The sequence below is a fragment of the Cyprinus carpio genome, chromosome A16 (genome assembly GCF_018340385.1).
Source record: "Cyprinus carpio isolate SPL01 chromosome A16, ASM1834038v1, whole genome shotgun sequence".
Classification (NCBI taxonomy): Eukaryota; Metazoa; Chordata; class Actinopteri; order Cypriniformes; family Cyprinidae; genus Cyprinus; species Cyprinus carpio.
Window position 1 is genome coordinate 9,576,573 of NC_056587.1, and position 15,060 is coordinate 9,591,632.

The 15,060-nt window shown below is 37.7% G+C and overlaps 2 protein-coding genes across 2 annotated transcripts; both read left to right on the forward strand.

Moving 5' to 3' along the window:
• Positions 1 to 2,119: 2,119 nt before the first annotated feature.
• LOC109097276 (myb-related transcription factor, partner of profilin-like) lies at positions 2,120 to 6,401 on the forward strand. Its single transcript, XM_019110896.2, has 4 exons — positions 2,120 to 2,431; positions 2,547 to 3,259; positions 4,424 to 4,849; positions 4,945 to 6,401. Exons 2-4 carry the CDS (start codon positions 2,953 to 2,955, stop codon positions 5,730 to 5,732), a joined length of 1,521 nt encoding a protein of 506 aa, XP_018966441.1. The 5' UTR covers positions 2,120 to 2,431; positions 2,547 to 2,952; the 3' UTR covers positions 5,733 to 6,401.
• A 518-nt stretch (positions 6,402 to 6,919) lies between these two features.
• Positions 6,920 to 12,238, forward strand: LOC109054688. The gene is made up of 2 exons (XM_042772485.1): positions 6,920 to 7,342; positions 8,553 to 12,238. The coding sequence occupies exons 1-2, from the start codon at positions 6,970 to 6,972 to the stop codon at positions 12,080 to 12,082; spliced, it is 3,903 nt and encodes a 1,300-aa protein (XP_042628419.1). The 5' UTR covers positions 6,920 to 6,969; the 3' UTR covers positions 12,083 to 12,238.
• Positions 12,239 to 15,060: the final 2,822 nt, after the last annotated feature.

Here is a 15,060-nt window from a genome sequence, read left to right on the forward strand (position 1 = left end):
TATTTTGTTATTTGCAGCAATTATTTAAAAGGGAAAATTTTTGGTTACATAATTGTCATGAGAAGTAAATATTAATGTGTTCTTTAAAGAAAAATGTTCTTGTTAAAGCATGTTTAGGCACTAATAAACTTTTATTTATTTGTTTATTTATTTATTTATTTATCATTTTTTCATGACAAGCTCTTGAATTTTGAAGATAAGGCACTTAATTGTAATCAGATTTAAGTCTTGACTATGGTACATGAGTTGAAATTACATTACAAATTACAAATACATTACATTACAAATTGTCTGTACAGTCTATGGTTTCACTTTAAAAAGTTATTATTTTTAAACAAAGTGATGCAAAAAAGCCAATTTTTTTCAAACTGTAGACAAGATTTCAAGTTGCACTAATGTGAGACATGAACAGGTTTCATTGAAAGTGGGCACTGATGAATATCTCTTTGTGACATTACATTATTTACCCTTGATTATTAAAGAAAAGTTGTGAAATCTTGGCTGATAGTAACCATGTTTTCCATGGTAAGGCTTTTACTAAAACCGTAGGAAATTTAAGGTTAATCTAGTTTTTTTTAACCCTTTGAGGCATGGTGTCAGCTACACTGGACAGATCTTTAAAATTCATTTCTAAGCATTGTTACAATTAAAATCCAAATTACCCTTTCACCCTTTTTCATAATTCTATATGACTGCCCTCTTAATATTTCTTAGTTTACTTATGAATATTCATGTATATTTATTTACATTAAAAAAATCAATTTAAACAAATTAATGAACATTTATGTGTGATTTATATACATAAATTCAACGTGGTTAAGGAAAGTGAAGTACCAGGTACCTCTAGAATATCTATCACCTTGTGTTCTAGGAGATACAGACAGCTAATGACACTTTTATTAAGATATTGTTAATTATTTATACTGGACATCACATTGCATTGAAACATGAAAGACGTCACTTTTAAAATTCATATTTTAAAAAGTTATGGCCACCCAGTGAACAATTAAATATTTTACATACAAAGGAGGTGAACAGAAACAAAACTTTACAAAAAAATTACTTGTTGGCACTATGTGAGGTGAAATCTTTGGTGATTCCATGAAATCACAGATAAATCATTAACTCTTGTGGGAGCGTACAGGTGGCAGATGAAGGCTATGGAAAGATAAAAAAAAAAAATCCTGCTGAATCTGTTTTTCCTTTGTTTAACCCTATTATTTTATAGACTTTATTGTCTGCCTTTATTGACTTTGCAAAAAGATTTTGTACTCGTATAAATCAATATCACTTTGTTAAGGAAACCAGGCTGGTTGCCACATGCATTGGCCACTGGACATTGTCACAAGGGATATCTCTAAGATTTTTGTTAAAAGTTCAGTAGCATAAATAGGCCAGCTACATAAGGGAGGATGATTTAAAGGCATCCTGAGAAATGTTCACACTCTGATGAGAGCAAGTAATAATAAAAGTGCAGTCCAAGCCATTGCATGTTTTTTCTTTATAATGTGAGAACTGGGAACAGCTATATCATTCTAATCAAGTGCATCATACTTTTTTCTCATTTAGACAGTATAGACGGCTACATTTATTTCCACTTATTCAAGATTTTTTTTTTTATTCGTCACATACACGATTATATAGGAAATATTTAACCAGTAGTGAAATGTGAGTCTTTATTCTTTATTCTTATTGCTACTACCTATTTAATGCATTGACATTTGGAAGATAAATATAAGTATTCAAATAATTGTGCAAGCCCTGAGTTCTCCAGAAGACTTATGTGGTAACATCTGGAATCGTACCAGATTAAGAACGAAACAGCTACATTGGCACCAAGCCTGCTTTTTGTTTCACCACCATTTGAAAACAATGTTTCAGATAAAACTTTTATTTAGTGTTTTATCGCTTGAAAAGTTAATGCAAACTTGTAGGCCTAATGCACCTCACAGATTTCGGTATTTTAATTTTTTTTTTTTTTTTTTTTTTTTTTTTTTTTTTTTTTTTTTTTTGCGCAAGATGACAAAAGACTGGCGTGTTTAAATATACTGTCGCCGTTTAAATTTGTAAAATATCACTTTCAAAGTTTCAGACAGCCACACGGCAAATATCTTTGTGATGTCATATTCCTGCGACGATTTGGCTTCTGTGTACATTTAGGATTTTAAGAGGTTAGCTTTGCATCTATGCGCTTAAATCGTTTTAGCATTATGTTTTAAACTCTCTAGCCAATTGTCACAGTACGGTGTGAGCACGGATTATTCGTTTCCAAAATTAGATCTTTCTCGTAATGCGGGCTCGTCGCATACATGACTTTTACACGAACAGCAGTATTTGCTTGAGGAGAGCTAGTGGCGGCTAACGTAATTTATGCGGAATGCGCATCCATTGCGGATGTGGTGCAGAATATATGCGCATTGCTGCGACACAGGTAATTTCGGCCTTTATATTTAAAATTCCCTTAATTAAACAATTAGTCAAATTTGAATTATTATCCGAATATATTGTTCTTTGTTTGTTTTTATTTCTCGCCCTCTCCTCTGTAGCCTCGGATCTTTACATGTCATTGCTAGATTTACTGTCAACTAGGAGAGCTCGAAGATGTTTGCATGTCATGAATGATACAAATACATAATGTCAGACATAACCGAATTTCAGAAGAACATCTCCGAGTTTTGCTTTTGGAGGGAAGCCACAGGTTTTGGTTTTCTTGGTCTAATAAGATACAGACAACAAAACATCGCAATAATTGCGCAGAATCAGTGTAAATGAACACAGTCCCTTTCTAAAATGACACGTTAACCTATTGTTGTAACGTAGCAAATATCTATTTTCTGTGGCTGTGTATTACTGAGCCCATTATTAAGGCTGTTCTTGTCAGACATCACAATGAAGCAATGAACGCCTTCCCATGGAGCAGCATGGTGGCTCTTCACCCTGCTTGTGAATGGCATGTTGTCCACCAGTCACATTGGTGTGTCTGTAAGCCACAACATATCCATGACTGAATACTACGAGGAGGGGGGGTTGCTGTATGAGCACTCACCTCCCATGCACATCAAAGTGGAGTCTCCAGAGGGTCCCTTTGGAGGCGGGGTTTCAGAGGACGGTTTCCCCAGGGAAGATGAGGACTCAGAGGGAAGTTGTGACCACCAGAATGGCGGGTTGCCCAGCAGCCTGCCCTTTAATGTTGTGGTTGTGCATCCTAACATAGTCGCACCTGGAATGTCTTCAGATGACCTCATCCCAATCGAACAAAGTAAGTCTTAGATGTTAGGAAGTCTTTAATGATATGCGATTTTATACTGAAATATTACTGCTAACATTACAGTAATATTTAAAGGTGCACTCTGTTATTGTTCCCTCATTACTAAAGTTTTACAAATATAGAAATTTATAGTACATGTAAAATATTTAAAATCATGTACACCCACATAGGATGAAGACTTTTTGAGATTAGGGCTGAAAAATTATGACAAAAATCATAATTGTTGATTATTCCCTTGAAACTGTAATTGTGATTATTAATTATGATTATCACAATTTACATTGAATGATGTTGATGTCTAGCCCTGAAGATAACATGTAGAAAGAAAAAACGCATCTTAAGCATGCAGAATAACATAAGTGGACTTTGAACGATTACATAATTGTGGCATCCATAATTATAATCGCAATTAGAAATTTGATTAATTGTGCAGCCCTAGTTGAGATCATGTACAATTCTACTTACAAATGTCTTTTTTTGAAAATTATGATATGTACACCTAAAGTGAATAGAAGTGTATATGTGTGTGTATATATAAAATGTATGGTACGACAATGAATATTAAAAAATGACATTTTATAAAAACCTGGCATTTGCATTTTGAACCAGATTTATATATAAAATGCATTTGCATTTTGAACCAGATGGAATTAGTTAGAAAAGGTTTTTTTTTTTTTTTTTTTTTTTTTTTTTTTTTTTATGTATGGAACTACCATGAATACAAAAAATACATTTTATAAAAATTTGCATTTGAAGTAGATTGAAAATATGAAATATAAATTTTGAAGACGATTGAAGTAGATATTTAAATATGAAATTAGATTTTTTTTTTTCAAAAAGAAAACCACCATGAATACAAAAATGACATTTTCTATAAACTTTGCATTTGCATTTTGAACTAGATTTTACATTATTTCTCCTTATCATCATCCCAGATATCCTTGTCTGCCATTGACCCTTGAAAAGTGTCATCAGTAACAGAAAATTTTACTTTAATGATGCATTCATGCAGCTATATGTCAATATTAGCCCAATAGACCATTAGTGCCATATTGACCATTGCAACAAAAGCCAAAAAATGTACTTGGTGCACTTTTTGAATAGAAATGCAAAAACTAGTTTTGTGTTATATAAATATTTGCCTTTTATTTAAAGACAGGGGTGTGTCTTCAGCATTAGCGGCAGGAGGTGTAGGGAAAAGGAAGAGCCGCTTTAGCGGGGCAGAGCTGGAGGTCTTGGTATCAGAGGTGACTCGGTGTGAGGGGGAGCTGTTCGGTCCAGCAGGGAGGCTCCGGCGCCGAGAAAGAGAGCGCATTTGGGCTGGCATACTTGAGCGTGTCAATGCTGTGTCTAGAGTACCTCGGACTCTGAGAGAAGTGAAGAAACGCTGGGATGACCTGAAGAGACGTAATGGTGGTAGACTGGCTGATGCGAGGCACCGCACCTGCTACCTGCCATCAAGCAGAGGGGCTGCAATTTTGGGAAGGTCGACCCAAGTCAGTCCCAGGCTCCAGCAATCTCGTCAAAAGCAGAGCACCAGAGGAAAAGCCAGTTTCATGTGTTTGTCAGACACTGATCCAGGTAACCTTTTTGGGTTTGGATTGATCCCACATATCTGATTCTACAGTAAAGTCTGAGAATATTGTAAGTTTATGTATATGGTTTCACTCTTTCAGTTACAGTTGGAGATAGTTCTGAAAGAGATGGTTTCGAAAAGGACGATGAAGCTGGTGAGCAAGAAGGTGAAGATGGAGATGATTGTGAGGGTGTGGAGCACAGCATGGAGGACAAACTGGGTTTGGGCTTGGGTCTGGGAATAGTACCACCTCCAACTTCAGAACGCTGGCTACCTCCTTCACCCCTTTACAGTGCCCCGTTCCTCAACGGCACTCCTCAGCCAAGTCCAGAACCATCTTTAGGAACCCACCAGGGTCCACTGGAGCCCCCTCCACCACGCACTTCCTGGCTGGAAGATGAACTTCGTGGGCTGGGAGAAGCAGCCATGCAGCTTGGAGATCGCATGGAGCAGAACCTGCGCGAGTTTGGAGAAGGCTTCAGACGTGATATGCGGACGCTTGTGGCTTCGCAAGAGGCCCTTACAAGTTGCTTGCAGCAAAATAATGTACTTTTGCAACGTTTGTTGGGTCTACTTGAGATGCAGAATCAGCCGTCTCAGCAACAAATTCCACAACAACAACAACTTCAGCAACAACAAATACAGCAACCTGCACAGCATCAACAGCAACAGGAACCTCCACAACAGCAGCCTTATGAACCAATGTTATTGCCACAGGAGCAGCCACAGCTAGAGCAGCAAATCCCAGCAACTGTTCCACCTCTACCACCACCTCCAGATATTTTAGATGGTACTCGGCACACTGAACCATCGAATGACATAAATGGAGTAACTCAACAGCCACGCCGTGGCAGAACAGTAGACCTCAGACGAAGACGCAGACGTTGATGTTACCGTGAGATGTGGACAAATGAACTGTATTCGGTTACAGTAAATTTATTTATTTAAGCAATGTTTTATAAGGTTAACTAATTGCGGATTGTGCCATGTCATATTGCAGCCACATTTTATGTTATGCCTGTCACAGATATATAATAAAATGTATAATATGTATGCCAAAAAGCTATATCTAAATTGACTTCTCCACTCTTGTTGCTGATAGAAAATTACTGACATTTTATGGATCTGCTTGCTTAAGTTTACATATAATAACTGCAAGTTTAGAAAAAAAAAATCCTCTAGGCAAGCTTAAAAACTTAAGTATTCATGTTATGGCATAATAAACATCATACATTTTTATTTTTTGATTGAGGCACAAAATATCAGTGCAAAATTAAATTTTACTTTTGCTACTTTCGGTGTTTAAGAAATATCTAAATGCTGTTTTAAGGGACATGCTATTGCATAGAATCTCTGGAAATAAATGCAGTTATCTGAATTGCTGGCTAATGTAGAGATCTAAGGTCACCTGGTCACTCTGCATGCAATGCAAGATAGCCAAACACAAATATACTATTTTGCAAACTTTTCACCATGTAAAAAAAAAAAGTCACTTGTTGTACTTGGAAAAAATGTCTGCATATGAACAAGTTTTAATAAAAGCAATCAATATATAAATCATCTTTTTTCTGTTATCACAGGAATACACACATACAACTGCTTTTAACATAATAGGAAATGTTTTTTTTTTTCTTTTAGTAGGACTCAGAATATTAGAAAGATTTCTGCAAATTAGAAAAATTTCTTAAGGACCTTGTGACATATTTCATCACGAAATGAAAACAGTTGTTTTAATTGTTTCACAATTGTATTATTTTAGTGTGTTTGATTCTAAAAAAAAATGCACCCTTGGTACACCAGCTGCATATTTCTGGGTACCAAGTTTTTAGATTTCTATTTTAAATAAAGATTATCTAACGTTACACAAAAAGGACGTGCATACATACGTTACATACCTGGCTGACCAAGGTTATCAACAGAACTGCTAAATCAATAAAACTAGTCCTGTATGTAAATCTAAAATGCAAATAAGTCCCCGATTCCGAACCGGCAATATTTATCGAAAGGTGTCGCTTTAAACGTAAGTTAGTCGCAGAGGGCGCATGTGACGTAGCACGCGCTTCCAATCAATCGTTGGCTTCCATGTTTTTAGGGGTGGAGAAAAGAGAAAAATAATATGTGAAAAATGGCTACAGTGCAGTCAGAATCCGAACAGCCAGTAGATAATAAACTCATTAACGGTACACTCGCTGAAAATAAACCTGAACCCGCTACAGTAACTGATGGTGATGCAGAGGTTTGTGCACAAGGCAGCGACGTAAAGGGAACGACAGACCCTGCTGTTCCGTCTTCACCAGCAAGTGAAAATCCATCTCCACATGGCGTTGCTCTTTCACCACGCAACAAAGATCCATCAGAAATGTCTTGTCATTTTCAATCTAGGGAAGACGTGCAAAACACGGATGTGCTGCTTGAAAATAATAACAGTGATCTGATTTCAGCTGAGGCCGGAACGGACTGCGATGTGAAATCAGATCGTTTGCACAATGAACACATTGGTAAGTACAAGTTTGCATCAAGGCCAGACAGTAAAGGGCACGCAGCGATTTCTTGAACATCGCATAGACTTGTGCAATTTCACACATTTATTCAGCCGTAGGAAGAGCATGCAGAAACTCTTGGAGGGTGTTTTTTTTTTATTCCTGAAAGCAATTAATTAATCTGTAATTGGCCTGTTCTAACCCAGTCAGAAACACAATTGCTTGTTTAACCCTTTCGTGCATGAAGCTAAAGACTCGTTTTAGAGGTTTTAATTAAGTGCATACACTAAAGCGTCGTAAAGGTTAATTGAAAGACATTTTCTGAGTAAGTTATCAGTTTTAATAATAAAAAAAAAATGTATGCAACTGTTTTTAAAGGCTTTATTTATTTAATTATTATTATTTATTTATTTTAGTTTGAAGCCTAGTCCGCATTTTTCAAATGGTTTGAAATAGCTATGTTTAACAGTGGGATTCTTGGTGGTACACTCCCAATAAGCACTGGATTTGAAGTCAGTTCTCCCTGCAGTTTCCAACAGCTTGCATATTTTGCAATAACTGATCAAAAAGTTTTATTTTGCCATCATTTTTAATTCGATTCTGTAACTTGTAGTGCTTCATGAGATTGTAGTTCTTCATCTCATTGAAGCTGTTTACAAGGTCTTATACATTGTAGCTGGTCGATTTGGTTCATTGCTTATAACTCCTAAACAATTACTTTTTTTAAATCCCTGAGGGAAAAATTAATGGGAAAAAATCTTACGAAACCAGGGCCACTGAAAAAGTGGACAAGCAGCACTTTTGATCATCTTATCTATATCTATAGTGAAAACCACTCATTTATACAGTATAGTAATTACAATATCTGTTGGTCAAAACCGTAGTTTGATATGTTTGAGTTTTTATCTTTTAAATCTTTACTTGTTTTTTTATTTAATCATTTATATTTATCTAATTTATAGCTTTTTTTATCTAAAATAATAGCTGAAAAGCCTTTAATAGACAGTTTATAAGGTATGCTGTCACAAAAGACAATAATGGTGGTAGTATTTAATATTTTTTTTGTTCCCAACATGTCAAATTTTTCAAAATTCTTTAAACCTTTTAAAAGATTGATGTAATAGAAACAGTTTATTACAATTATAAATCTGAATGACTAAATTAACTATTGGGTTTGTACACTGGAAATTACTTCATATCTAATGTTTTTGTTGCTATCACTCTACAGGGCAAGAAACAGACAAAGAAGAAACAGACAAAGAAGAAACAGAGGACAAAACTGCAGAAAATGTGAGCAATGAGTCAAAGCATGCCACCAAGGAAGAACACCCCCCAAAACAAGAAGAAGAGTCGACAAATAAAAGTGAAGTATCAAAGTCTCATAGCAAGGCAATGCAAAGCACAGAAGAGAAGATCGAGGAAACAGGAGATCCCAAAAGCATAGAAAAGATTAAGGAAATCACAGAAGAGAAGGAAGGACAGGATGAATCAAAGAGTGATGGGAAAACTATAGTTGTCAAGCGAAGGAAAAGCAGACTGGAATGCAACGAATGTGGTAAAAAGTTCACTCGCAGGGAAACATACAACCTGCATCGACATTTTCACATGCACCAAGATGAGCAGGCTTCCCTTGTTTGTAAAGAATGTGGCATTACTTTTCAGCATCGAAGTGACCTCATCAAACACCGCAGTATTCATAAAGAAAACAGCCAACCAAGCCTGTCGCATTCAAAACGCTCTGAGAGGATATACAAGGAACGGAGGAAATTTCAATGTGAGCATTGTGGTATGTGTTTCTCAACAATGATGCGATTAAGGCTTCATGTTTGTGAACAAAATGTGGAAAAGCCTTTTCGCTGCCCTCTGTGCCGCAAAGAGTTCCAGTACAGGGTGTCCATTAATGCCCACATGCAGAGTCACTCTTTAGACAGTCCTTATCGGTGCCTTGAGTGCAACAAAGGCTTTCAGAGTTTAGTGACGCTTCATATACACCAACGATCTCACGCTGCACTGAAGCCGTATGAGTGTCCAGATTGTAGTATGGTCTTCAGGCATCGCTATGTCATGGAGAACCATCGACGCAGGCACGCGGAAGAAAGAGCCCACCTGTGCAAAATCTGTGGAAAGAACTTCAAATACAGCAGCCTTTTGCAGCAGCACCAATATCTCCACACAGGCCAAAAGCCTTACCACTGTTCATACTGTGGAAAAACGTTCGCTTTTGCACAAAATATGCGAGCACATTATCGGCAACACAAAAAGATCTCAGCTAGGTCTGAGGCACATATTACAAACCATAACGCATCTCTTGTGGGGCAAGTAGGTAAAGAGAATGTGACTGTTGAGCAGCGGCGCAACTGTCCTCTGTGCCCTCAAATTTTTTATAAAGCATCTGATTTAAGAGCACACATGTTAATCCATGAAGCAGAGTATGAAAGGATGAGTAATGGCAAAAGATTTGATAAGGTCTATGCATGCCAGTATTGTCCTCTTAAATTCCAGTCAGAATCCTGCCTGCAATCCCATTCACAAACACATATGACTAACATTTTGGGTTTAAACACAACACGTATCACAAATCAGGTTAAAGCGGTACTTGAAAAGCAGGATGATGTTGGTATGGATGAGGCAGATATTGACAGTATGTCAGGAGTAGGGGGATTAGGGGACCAGACAGAGAAGAAACCGTTCAGATGTCGAGATTGTGGAAAGTGCTTTCGCTACCGATCAGTGTTAGAGCTTCACATGCGCATACACAACAAGGGTTACCAGTGTCAAGTATGTAAAAAGTCCTTTAGATTTAGTAGCTATTTGCAGCAACATTCAATTATCCACACTGGGAAGAAGCCATACAAGTGCCCGGACTGTGGTAAGGATTTTGCATTTCATCACAACATGAAAACACACCAGCGGCTGCATCAACAAAAGCCGTTTCGCTGCACGCAGTGCCGTAAGGGCTACAGCGATGAGAGTCAGCTTCAGCGGCACATGCTTTCCCATACAGGTGAGAAACCTTACAAGTGTCATATGTGTGACAAGAGCTTTGCTTTGGCCTACTTGCTCCGAGACCATCTAAACACTCATACTGGGGAGAGACCACACCGCTGCCAGGAGTGCCATAAGTCGTTCCCTTGGCTTAGTAGTCTGCTTGTGCATCAAAAGATTCATGTGCGTAAACGGCAAGGCCAGAGTCACAGTTATCCACTGTCCATACATTCTCAAAGAGGTAGAGTAAGTTCCGGCAGGAGAGGTAGGCCAAGGTTAGATCGAGACAACCGAAGGATGGCACCTCTACCTGGTAGAATCATGTCAGATGCACTGTTGCCAAATGTGGTTCCACACCATTCCCGTAGCTTCGATGCAAATAGACATCAACGCATGCAGCTTAGATCGCAGCCCTTGCAGACTAGAAATCATTCCCAGCAGGTTCATTTGCAGCAAGAATGGCGGTTACAAATGCCACCTTCATCAGAAGAGCTGCTGCACTCTCAAAAGCCCTTGAATTTATTGGAAGCCCAGCCAAGCAATGCTGTGCAGATACAGTGGCCAGGAAGTCACCTTAAGACGATCTTGCCTAAATGTGATGGTCTCCCAGAGCTCATGCACCAGCAGCAACCTTCTCAAGCAAATGTACCGATGTCAGCACAACCTAATCATTACTCGGAGATAAACGTATCTGAAACAGAGCAAAAAGGAAAACATTCACAGCACCAAGTGGACAGGCCTTCACCTCTGGATGTAAAAAGGCAATCACCGAGATCCATTCAAGACTCGCAGCAATCGCAGTGGCCAGTACTCTGTGATTCAGTGCAAACAGCTGAACCAGAGCTGTTCAATAATTCATTTGAAGATGGCAATGTAACTGCTGACTTAGAAGCACCAACCAAAAGTGAATCTGATAAACTCGCTCATGATTTACAAATGCCAAATTCCTCAGGTCTGGCTAAAACAGAAATGGGTCAGACTGGTGGTATAGTGCTACCCGCTGGTGCTTCTGGTCTACCAAATACCCCTCCATGGGGTATGAAAACATCTTTAGAGATGTCTACATCTGTGGGCTTACAAGAAATACCTGGAGATTCATTAGAGAAGCAGCAAAACAGACTAATCCAGCACTTGCCTCAGCACTTGCCTCAGCACATGCAGGTTCCACAGCAGCTTCTTCAACAACAGCTTCATCAGACACAGCTCCAGCATCAAGCTCAAATACCTCATACTTGGGTTAGTGCAACTCCTCCAAACCAGATGGGACCAGTGAACATGCCGTATGCACCAGCTCGTTTTCCTCTTGGGGACAGACCTCCGATGTGGGGGTTTCAGGCTGCTCCAGTTGTTTCCCAGGCCCTTGTAAATGGACCAGTTCAACAAGGCCACATCCGGGCACAACAGCATGTAACTCTAATTTCTGGCCAACAGATTTCTCTAAATCAGCCTTCATCTTTTATCTCACCACCTTTTCCTCCACCAGCTTTGAATATGCCTGTTCCGCATCAAATGCATTCTGTTGGAAGACAGCTTCCAGGTCCGTTACCACAAGGGATCTTCTTCACCTCACAGGGCACCATAAATGAGATGCCAATCATGCCACAAGTAACAAACTTACCTCAGTTAGCCCAACAAACTGAGTCACACAAAATGGGCAATAAAATGCCTTTTGCCCCAGATCACCTGTTCCAGTGCATGATATGTGGTGGTTCTTTGCCTGGAGAATTAGAATTACAGATGCATTATATGCAACATGCACAGCGAGATGTGTGAGTTTGATTTTAGAAATTATACATACAAAACAATAGTTCCGTTTAGACTGTGTCTTTGCTGTTTTATTGTACATTGCTGTTAATCTGCTGGAGTGTGTTGAAGATTTAAAATGTATAAATGTTTTTATTCAGTTATTAAATTTTCCAGCTGAACATATGTCCTAGTTTCATGTGCTTTGTTATCCTCATACAATATACCATACAAACCAAAGTAACATAATTATTTTTAAATAAACTTTTTATAAAGAACTGCAGTGTTATTTAAATTTATAGTCAACCACATTTTGACTTTAGTTGCTAAAATTATATAGAAATATTGGTAATATGGTAGTAATATGGTGTTCATGTTAGAAGACTAAAAGTTAGTGAGCATTGCTATGCCATTAAGCATGTTAATAATGTGTGCTTTGTTTTGATTGTAAATACTGGAGGTAAATTTATAATGAGTTTTGTGATGTATGTTTTGGATTAGATTTAAAATCTCTAAAGTAATTGGCATGCCATGGTGTATGTGCAATATAAAAATTTCTGAAAAGCTGTAATTATTTTTTTTTTCCCTTAAGTTTTCCCCCCAATGTTTTTCACAACCTTTTAGGGTTCAAATAAAATGACAAATAAAATATATATATATTTTAATGTTTTATTAACATTATACACACATACGTTGGGACACCTATCATTATGAGGACTTTCCATAGGCGCAGGGGCAATGCGCAAGTGTACCAAGGACAAAAGCTATTTTAAACGTAAAAGGTGATCACACCAAATGTTGATTTGATTTAATTTAAAATAATTGATCAAATCTATTTATGAAATTTCTTTAAGCATCTTGGAGATGTCGCCACAGTTTTTCTCGATTTAATCTCAGTTTTTTCTGTTTCTTCATGTCATTCCAGATGGACTGGATGATGCTGAGATCAGATCTCTGTGTGGAGCACTGGCTGGTGTCAGACTCCTTGTGCATACAAAAATCTCAGTTATAACAATTGCAAAAGCAAAATAGTAGTGTGTGTGTGTGTGTGTTGGGGGGGGGGTGGGGGGTAGGTAATGTGAACTAGATCCTTTTGTCTTTTGTTTTGGTATTGCAGAATGCATGTGTATTACCAGAAATAGGCTACATCCTGCCAGACTGAGCCACATTCAATCTAAGGAAGTGTTTTGTCTTATTGGTGACGCTTATGCAAAATACTAGAATAATGGTTTACAACTAATAATTCCAATAATTCATATCATAATATACCACACAGGAAAATTCACCCCTGCATTTTCTATATAATAAATAATAATTTTAAAAAAAGCACCGTGTAAAGTTTAAAAAAATTGATTATTTGATTATTACATCTCGATAGAAACATGACCCGACAAATTATACACAATGTCCGGGCCGAAAAGCTCCTCCCATTTTCACATCGCTACCATATTTTGTATCATTACATATCTTATTTTATATCTATACATTTATATCGTATTGTCCACATCTTATTATTTTATGTCCTGATCCTATATATATAGCCAGCTAAGGCTATTATATATGAATATTAATTTGTTCAGGCCGGTTCAGGCAGACGTTGCATGATAACCTTCTTGGAGCCACAAGAAACCTAAGTAGCCTAATTAATATTCATGAGCGAAGCTTTCGCCATAGTAGAATTCGTAAGCTTGCCTCCCCCCAAAACAATACTCCTTTACCGCGAAACGCGTGGTGCCTTTCCTATCGAGGAGGGCTTGAGCTGGCTAGAACCATTATGGCTGCTGGTAATTCTGCAAATTATGGTAGTTTGCAATCAAATAATGAATGTTTGTCCTCTGAATATGAGAAAGGTGCCGCCCAAGAGGTACACATCGATCCAGTGAGCAATAGCAAACCCACTAATGCTAAAAACACGGAGGAAGACATGGAATCAAGTCCCAGTGGCCCTGTGTTACAAGCCCAGGACCACGCCGAAGTTGTTGCAGCCAATGCTGAAGATCCACCCATGAAGATTAAAGTAGAACAAGAAGAGGAAGATGAATGTGTAGTTGTTGATATAGACGAGGTCGAGGAAGGAAATCTGGCTTTTATGTCTAACGTTACCAACGAAGGAGACTCGTCTGAGAGAGAGAAAAGTGCCGAAGGTAAGCAACATTTGTTGTTGTTGACAACACCGACCTTTCAGTTAGTTAGTTACTAGTTATCTTTTACTTTGAAATAAATAAAGTCACCTAAACACAAATTCTCTTCTTTTTACACAGTCTAGGACTCTGTGCGATCATATACACATAACCCTTACATCATTTATTATTATCATTTAATTGTGCAAATAATGATCTTATTTATTAGGGATGATATTTTGCTCTAAAACTGCTAAATTAATTTGCACCAGCGGAATGACAAGACGACAGTGCAGTACTGATTCTGTTTTAAACATGTCCTTCTTACTGCCTGTTACTATTTCTTAGTATAGGATTGACTGATTTTGGCTGGCATTTCACAAAATGTATTTCGTCTTAGACTAAATAAATTCTTTGTCATTTCAAACCAGGTGTGCAGTCGTTGTAGCAGAAGAGGTTAGTTTCTCGTTCATATAATCTGCTCCACCTTAAATGATATTGCAGTATTGTTATGTTGCCAGTAGAGGGTATGGTTTAATCGAGCGGCAGCCTCCCGGAAGTGACTAAAACTGCAATTCATCGACTGGCCGCTTGAGGCTGTCTGCAAGAGGGAGTCAGTCCCATAGACTCCCCATGTAAAATGCCCAACTTCACTAGCTTGACACTGCCCACTATGTGCTTCAATTATTTTTTACTTTTTTTTTTTTTTTATATATATATAAATAGTGCACATAGAATAATACAACCATCAACATAAAGGCGGTAGACAATAATAACACAAAATAAAGTAGAAACAAACACCAACAATAAAAAAAGGACAAAAAAAATCAGAAAGGGGGGTGTTAATACATTACATCCTAAAAGAATAAAATTGAGACTTACATGTCA

Coding starts and splice junctions, on each gene's coding strand:
- LOC109054688 (XM_042772485.1), top strand. CDS start 6,970: ATGGCTACAGTGCAGTCAGAATCCGAACAGCCAGTAGATAATAAACTC. Junction 7,343..8,552: donor TTTGCACAATGAACACATTG/GTAAGTACAAGT, acceptor ATCACTCTACAG/GGCAAGAAACAGACAAAGAA.
- LOC109097276 (XM_019110896.2), top strand. CDS start 2,953: ATGTTGTCCACCAGTCACATTGGTGTGTCTGTAAGCCACAACATATCC. Junction 3,260..4,423: donor CCTCATCCCAATCGAACAAA/GTAAGTCTTAGA, acceptor TTTTATTTAAAG/ACAGGGGTGTGTCTTCAGCA. Junction 4,850..4,944: donor TTTGTCAGACACTGATCCAG/GTAACCTTTTTG, acceptor TCACTCTTTCAG/TTACAGTTGGAGATAGTTCT.